Here is a 7,796-nt window from a genome sequence, read left to right as displayed (position 1 = left end):
ATTCGGTTTCCTGAAGTACCGGAGAGGCGCGAGGCCGGACGGACAGCGGCGGAGAAGAATGGCGGCAGAGGACACCGGAGAGGGCCGTGAACACTCGGGGCCGGGCCAGAGCCGAGGCTGCCCGCGGCTCTCAGTGCTGGGGGCCGGTGGCTCTTCGGGCAGGGAGTCCCGCAGCCGCCGTCCCGGGCAGAGAGGCGCTCGGTTGTCCCGGGCAGAGAGGCGCTCGGTTGTCCCGGGCAGAGAGGGGCTCGGCTGTCCCGGGCACAGAGGCGCTCGGCTGTCCCGGCCAGAAGGGCGCTCGGCTGTCCCGGGCACAGAGGCGCTCGGCTGTCCCGGGCACAGAGGCGCTCGGCTGTCCCGGCCAGAAGGGCGCTCGGCTGTCCCGGGCACAGAGGCGCTCGGTTGTCCCGGGCACAGAGGCGCTCGGCTGTCCCGGGCACAGAGGCGCTCGGTTGTCCCGGGCACAGAGGCGCTCGGTTGCCGCGGCGACGGGGGCGCGCGGGCGGAAGTGACGCTGGGTAAGAGCCGGAAGCGGCGGCAGGGAGCGGAAGCAGCGGAGCGATGGCGGAGGTGGAGGCGGCCGCGGGGAGCGGCGCGGGGGGCAGCCCCGAGGCCGGCAGCGGCGGCGGCAGCGGCGGCTGGCGGCGGCCTCACGGGCCGCTCCAGCGGTACTACGGCCCGACCACGGCAGAGGCGGCGGAGGCGACCCCGGACCCCGCCGACATCAACGGGCCCCACTTCGATCCCGAGGTTTTCCTCACTAAGGTGACCTTTGAGCCTGCAGTGCCCTGACCCTACCCCAGCCGCCGCCCCCGGGTCGCGGTGGAGACCCCGGCGCGGGCACCTCCACCCACGGCAGGGACCTCCAAAGGCCGCTGCCGAATCCCCGTGAGACCCCTTAAAGTGGCCCTGCCAACCGCTGGAAAGGCTCCCGAAGTGTCCCATGGACCTTCAGAGCCCCCCTCAGCCCCTTGGGGGATCCGGAGAAGAGACTCCACCGGGACCCTATGGATCCTCATCCATAGGGAATCTTTAGGCTGTTACATGTTCCTCTGTGGGGGCAGTGTTGGGACCCTCTGGAGCAGTTGAGAGGACCCAGGGGCAATTAACACCCCTTGAGGTGGCAGCTGCAGCACCAGGGGGGGCAATTTAGGACCCCAGGAGGACCTTGGAGAGCAGAAGGAGGCTCTTGGAGAACAACTACCTGAAGGGAGGCTGTAGCCAGGTGGGGGGTGGCCTCTTCTCCCAGGCACCCAGCAATAGAACAAGGGCACACAGTCTCAAGTTGTGCCAGGGGAGGTCTAGGCTGGATGTTAGGAGGAAGTTGTTGCCAGAGAGAGTGATTGGCATTGGAATGGGCTGCCCAGGGAGGTGGTGGAGTTGCTGTCCCTGAAGGTGTTCAAGAAAAGCCTGGATGAGGCACTTAGTGCCATGGTCTGGTTGACTGGCTAGGGCTGGGTGCTAGGTTGGACTGGCTGAGCTTGGAGGTCTCTTCCAACCTGGTTGATTCTATGATTCTGTGATTTCCAGGTCTCAGGAGGGCTTCCCGGGCAGTATTTAGGGCTCTGGTGGGGGCAATGAGGGGTTTAGGGGACAGCTTAGGACCCCAGGGGGGCAAATGGAGGCTCCAGGGGCTAAACTCAAGAAGTGAGACTCCAGCAGGAGAGGCGATGGGTCTGGGGGGCAGCTGTGGAAGTGTCGCCCCCCTGCAGGTGCGCAGCGAGTGTCCCCTGGGGCAGCTGCTGGCCCGCGAGGCCGCGCTGGGGCGAGAGATCCGGGCCCTGGACAGCGACATGCAGACCCTGCTCTACGAGAACTACAACAAGTTCATTTCTGCCACCGGTGAGCGCCTGGGAGGACACAGGGCGTGGGGAAAACCGGAAGGTCTTGGGCAGCTGAAGGACCCAGGTCCCTGGTTCCTTTTCCCCAGACACCATCCGAAAGATGAAGGTCGACTTTCGGCGCATGGAGGCGGAGATGGACGACCTGGCTGCCAACATGGCTGCCATCAGCACCTCCAGCGCCCGCGTCAGCGCTGCGCTGCAGGACCGGCACCGCCGCGGAGCCCAGCTGGCGGGTACGGGGAGGATGGCGCCCTACTGGCAGATCTGAGGGGTGTGGGGCAGATGTGGGGGTTGAGAGAGGCCTTGAAAAGATCTTAAGGGGCTAGGGGGACACTGGGTAGCAGATCTTACAGGCGGGGGTAGATTGAAAGGGGTTGGGGGGACATAGGGAACAGATCTGGGAGTTATGGGGCAGAAGTTCGGGGCATTGGAAGACAGATAATGGAGAGGACGGCTGAGGAGCAGACCTGGGGGGCTAAAGCCTGCAGAGTCCCTAGCAAGGGCAGATCTGGAGGGATTTGGGGCAGGTAGTGTGGTGTGGAGGGGCTGATCTGGAGGTTGGGGGGACCCCAGAGGGGCAGATCTTGGCACTACCCACATTTATCATCCCCATCCCTTCTTTGCCCCTCAGGGGTACAGGCGCTGCTGCGGAAGCTGCAGTCCCTGGTGGAGGTGCCAGGGCATCTTCGGCGCTGGGCAGCACCAGGAGGAGAGCCAGCGCGGGCCCTGCGCTGCCACGCCCGTGCCCGAGCCGTGCTGCGACACTACCGGCATCTGCCCTCCTTCCGCGCTATCGAGGATGAGAGCCAGGCCATCATGGCCGACCTGGCCCAGCGCCTCCGCGCACGCCTCCGGTGTGTCCACCCGGGAGCCTGCTGGTGGCAGCTCTGGGAAATGGGGGGTTGGAGGATGTTCACCCTGGAGCCTACTGATGGCAGCTCTGGGAAATGGGGGGTTGGAGGATGTTCACCCTGGAGCCTACTGATGGCAGCTCTGGGAAATGGGGGGTTGGAGGATGTTCACCCTGGAGCCTACTGATGGCAGCTCTGGGAAATGGGGGGGTTGGAGGATGTTCACCCAGGAGCCTACTGATGGCAGCTCTGGGAAACAGCCTTAGGCAAGGGGAGTTCACCCTGGAAGTTGATGCCAGCCAATGCAGTAATCAGCCATTACTGGGGGGGCAGTGGCTGTGGTGTGTTAGCTCTGACAGTCAGGAGACAGCTCTTTGGAAAGTGGAGGGGTGTTAAATACGGAGCCTAATGATAACAGCCCCCAGGAAACTGCTCAGAGCACTCACAGAGTAAGGGGCATGATTGTGTTTGCAGCTTTTCAAGGCTATGTTTTGAGGGGGGGTTCTGGTGTGTTTGTGGTGAAAGGTAACTCTGGGACCTCCTGGTGATCCTGAGGGGACTGGTGAAGCACTGTCCCTTGGAAAGGTGCTGGCTCTTTTCCACTTCCTTCTTTACAGTAATTGCCCTTGATTTTGAAGCCTATTGAGGGATGTTGCTGCTTAGTCTTGGTTTCCTTCCTATACTGCTCTTAACCCAGCACCTCCCACCACCCCCAAGTGACCCCCCTCGTCTCCCCACCCCCCAGAGATGAGACCTTAGACCCCAAGGAGCTCACCGAGTGTGTGGAGATGCTGCTGCAGCTGGAAGAGCCACCTGAGGAGCTGTGCCAGGAGTTCTTGAGCCATGCTGGCGCCCGCCTGGAGGCTGAGCTGGCGGCGCTGGAGGCCGAGTTGCCTCCATCAGACCCCTCAGGCACTGCTGCCACACCACCCCCCGCCTCTGATATCCTCGACTTCGTCGACCGTGGCAGCTCAGCCTTCGTGGGCAACCTCTGCTTGCTGGCAGCTTCCTACCGCAGCCTCTTCGATGGGCGCGCAGGCACCGGCGAAGGCCGCCTGGAAGCCTTCGCTGCCACCCTCACCACCCGCTACTTCGAGCTGCTGGAGCGGCGGCTGGCCTTGGAGCGGGGCCTGGGTGACACCTCACTGCTGGTGCGCGCCCTCGACCGCTTCCACCGCCGCCTGCGTGCCCTGCTCGAGCTGCTTCCTGCTGCCGGGGCCGAGGCTGGCGCCGCGCTGGTGGCACGGGCGGCACGGGAGCGAGTGGATCGCTACCTGCGGGCGCTGCAGACCTTCTTCCTAGGCTGCCTGGGTGACGTGCGCCAGGCCTTGGCTGCCCCACGGCCCCCTGGCAAGGAGGGGCCCGGCCTGCCCGACCTGCTTGCCACGCTCTCCTCGTCCGTCCTTGGCCAGCTCAAGGCTGTCCTGGCCTACGTGCAGCTCTTCACTGCCAGAGACGTTGCCTTTGCCAGCCTGCCCTACTTCAAGGTGGGTTGTGGGGTGGTGTGCAGCTGTCTAGAGGCATTTGAGGGGTCACTGGGGTGGTCTGGGGTTAGCAGTTTGGAGGTTAGAGGTGTCATGGGCCATCTGGAGATTACACAGGGCAGATCCAGGGGGTCGTGGGCCATCTGGTGGTTGCAGAGGGCGGTTTGGGAGGGTTGTGAACCATCTGGGGGTTGCCCAGGGCAGTGTAGATGGCTGGTGGGGTTTGGAGGTTGCGCAGGGCGGCTCCTGGGGTTTGGTGCCCAGGGGTGACAGCTATGAGGTGTGACGCCTGTGTTTGGTGGCAGGGGGAGTTCTGCGTGGAGGCAGTGCGCGAGGGGCTGGTGGTGGCCTTCGTGCGCTGGCTCTGCCGCACTGCCCGGGGCTTTGCTGATGGCCCCACAGAGCGGGGGGCCCCCGCAGCACCCCCGGCCCTGCTGCTGCTCCTCTCCCGCCTCTGCCTTGACTACGAGGCAACGACCATCAGCTACATCCTCACGCTCACCGACGAGCAGTTTCCTCCACAGGTGAGCCCCCAAAACGGCCCCAGTTGGCCCCAAACCAGACCTAAAGGGACCCTGAATGTCCTCAAGGTGTCCACTTCTGCAGCCTGCTGTGTCCCAGCATCCATCCAAGATAGAGTGGGTGGGTAGCCTGGTGTGAGTGGAGACATGAAGATCGTCCCTCTCTCTGTGTCCCCCAGGCATCTCTGAATGGACCCATCACAGTCTGATCATCCCAAATGGGTCCCAGGGGAGTCCTGAGTAGATGGCCCCAGGTTCTTCTGTGGCCCTTTGTCTCCCAAAGCTCTGGTGGGGGAGGTGATGGGGTATGTGTGTGTGTATCTTCTTTCATTCCTTGTGTGCTACCAAATGTTCCTGAGGGACCCCAAAATGTCCCCCCTCAGGGAAACATCCACTGATGATGTGACACTTAGGATGGCAGACGGGTCTTTAACTGTGCCCGTGTCTCCCAAATGTCCCCAGGGGCACCTCAACATAACGTCCAACTCCCACCAGATGCCCCAAGGCTATGAGGATGTCAGCGATGCTGCTGCACGTGGGGTGGCCTGAACACCACCACCTGTCCCTGTGCCCCTTGCATGTGCAGGACACGGACCCTGCGGTGACCCCAGGCCCAGCACTGTGTGCAGAGGCGCGGGCGGCGGCGCAGCGGCTGCTGGACAGCTACGTGCAGGTGCAGGGGGCAGCCGTGGCCCAGATGCTGAGGAAGAGTGTGGAGACCCGCGACTGGCTGGGCACCGTCGAGCCCCGCAACGTCCGCGCCGTCATGAAGCGTGTAGTGGAGGACATCACTGCCATCGACCTCCAGGTTCGGGCAACGCCAGGGCTTGGGGGAGACAGGGGAGAGCACAATGAAGTGTCCCCAGTGAGATCCCAGAGGGTCTCAGGGGAGTTCCTGAGGTCCTCAAAAGGTCCTTCAGGAAGCCCATGGGTGTTCCTGGGGGATCCTAGATGTCCCAGATGGGTCCTGGGTGGAGGGGCTAAAGTCCCCACAGGGTCAAGAAAAGATGCTCGAGGTCCTTGAGGATCTTCAGAGGGATTCTAGCAGGGTATGGGAGGGTTGCAGAGGATTTGAGGGCCCCTGGGTGGCACTGGGGGGTGTCCCAGTGGGTGCTTTGGTGGGCTGTGGCTTGCCAGCACTGAGAGGAGACGGTGCCGTAGGTGGGGCAGCTCTTCGAGGAGGGTGTGCGGCGGGCACAGAGCAGCGACTCCAGCCGCCGCGCCTTCTCCGTCTACAGCAGCTCGCGGGCGCCCAGCCGCTACGCACCCAGCTACACCCCCAGGTCAGCCCCACCACCCCCTGCCCTGGTCACACCCCGGGCTGCCCTGTCACCCCTGTGCTCCCTGTGTCTTCCCTGGGGTATCTGCTGCACCTTCACTGCAACCCTTTTCACATCCCCAAGCTGCCCCAAGGGCCTTCCCAACATCTCAACAGCCATTGGCTGTCCTGGTGTCCCCAAACTGTCCGTGTATCTCCGATGATCTCCACCATCTTTAAATCCCCTCTGGCTGGCCCAGTGGCCTTTGACAGTCCCCATGTGTCTCATCTCCTGGCGTCTTGCCCATCCCCATGTTCCCTGCTGTCCCCACATCTACTGCCCATCCTCATATTCCCCTCCGTTTGTGTCCACAAACGGTTCCAGTATCTCCTGACAATCTCTGCATCCTCTCCCCCTCTGTCCTCACAGTCCCTTGTGTCCCTGTCCCCATATACCCTGGCTTTCTCAAATTCTTAGCTGTCCCTGACTGTTGTGATGTCACCATCCCCAGTGCCCCCATGGACACCCACCTGCTCAGCAACATCCAGAAGCTCTTCTCAGAACGCATTGACATCTTCAGCCCTGTCGAGTTCAACAAGGTGAGGTCATCCTCATGTTGCCGAGCTCCTTCCACTGCCCACCTTCCCGCCTGTCACATGTCCCTGGTGTCTCCATGACCCAGACTCCGCGGCCCAGGGGTCTCCAGGAGCTGATGACCAGGACAAAGGCATTCCCACTGGTCCCTGAGGCTCCCCTGTCCTACATGTGAGGACTCAGTGGGATCCCTGCAGCTGGTGACCAGAGTGAGGGTGTCTCCATGTCCTTGTAGTAACTTGACTAAGGGCCTCCTTGAGATTCTAAGTCAGACCAAGCATGTCCCATCCCCTGTGTCCATGCTTGAGAGTAGCAGCCAGAACAAGGGTGTCCCTCCTGTCACCCACATAACCACACTGATGGGACTTCAGGCCTCCAGGTCACAGGAGCCCTGATTCCCCTGTGCCACATGTCCCCACATCCCAACTGTCAAGACCCAGGGGAATCCCTAGAGTCTGGTGACCAGGAGCCCAAGAGCTGACAGCCTGGAGAGGGCTGTGTCAGACACCCCCACGACCCCGTGCAGATGTGACTCGGGGCACCCCTGTGCCACACGTCCCTGCTGTCCCCATGCCCCAGGTGTCGGTGCTGACCGGGATCATCAAGATCAGCCTGAAGACGCTGCTGGAGTGCCTGCGGCTGCGGACACTGGGCCGCTTCGGGCTGCAGCAGGTGCAGGTGGATGGGCACTACCTGCAGCTCTACCTCTGGCGCTTCGCCTCCGACGAGCGTGTGGTGCAGGGGCTGCTGGATGAGGTGGCTGCCAGCGCCACGCACCGCTGCCTCGACCCTGTCCCCATGGAGCACAGCGTGGTGGAGCTCATCTGCGAGCGTGGGTAGGGCCTGCAGGGCCCAGGAACAGGCAGCGTTGGGACGCCAGGGCACGTGGGGCGCAAAGGGGGGAGTGGTTTAGGTCCTGTTTCACATCTGGGGACAGACCTGTGCCCTGTGAGTCCCCACACGTGTCCTCACACACAAGTACATCCCACATCCTCACATGCAGGGACCCTCACATGCATGCAAGGTCACCCTCACCCTAACCCTCAGGCCCGGTAACACCCCATCCTGTCCCTCCACTCCCTTGACACCCTGTACTACCCCTGTGACACACTCTCTCATCCCCCCAACCCTGCTGATATCCTCCTCCTGCCTGGCACAGTAGAGGACAATAAATGAAGTGTGTAGAAGATGTGCTTTTTATCTCACACCGGGGCTGAGAGGGGTGTAAGGAGGAGGAGGGTCA

At 62.6% G+C, this 7,796-nt stretch overlaps 1 protein-coding gene across 1 annotated transcript; it reads left to right on the top strand.

The window, feature by feature from the left end:
- The first annotated feature begins 561 nt into the window (after positions 1-561).
- On the top strand, positions 562-7,740 carry VPS51 (VPS51 subunit of GARP complex). The gene is made up of 10 exons (XM_064163501.1): positions 562-765; positions 1,713-1,842; positions 1,931-2,077; positions 2,476-2,698; positions 3,441-4,182; positions 4,485-4,703; positions 5,287-5,508; positions 5,862-5,983; positions 6,471-6,558; positions 7,133-7,740. Exons 1-10 carry the CDS (start codon positions 562-564, stop codon positions 7,391-7,393), a joined length of 2,358 nt encoding a protein of 785 aa, XP_064019571.1. The 3' UTR covers positions 7,394-7,740.
- The last annotated feature ends 56 nt before the right edge of the window (positions 7,741-7,796 follow it).

This window comes from Pogoniulus pusillus, chromosome 24, assembly GCF_015220805.1.
Source record: "Pogoniulus pusillus isolate bPogPus1 chromosome 24, bPogPus1.pri, whole genome shotgun sequence".
NCBI classification, from domain to species: Eukaryota; Metazoa; Chordata; class Aves; order Piciformes; family Lybiidae; genus Pogoniulus; species Pogoniulus pusillus.
This window is presented reverse-complemented; position numbering and strand designations above follow the sequence as displayed.

Bases quoted from the DNA above. Each gene is read 5' to 3' on its own strand.
- VPS51 (XM_064163501.1), top strand. From the start codon at position 562: ATGGCGGAGGTGGAGGCGGCCGCGGGGAGCGGCGCGGGGGGCAGCCCC. The intron at 766-1,712 runs GTGACCTTTGAG...GCCCCCCTGCAG, and splicing joins CCGAGGTTTTCCTCACTAAG to GTGCGCAGCGAGTGTCCCCT. The intron at 5,509-5,861 runs GTTCGGGCAACG...ACGGTGCCGTAG, and splicing joins TCACTGCCATCGACCTCCAG to GTGGGGCAGCTCTTCGAGGA.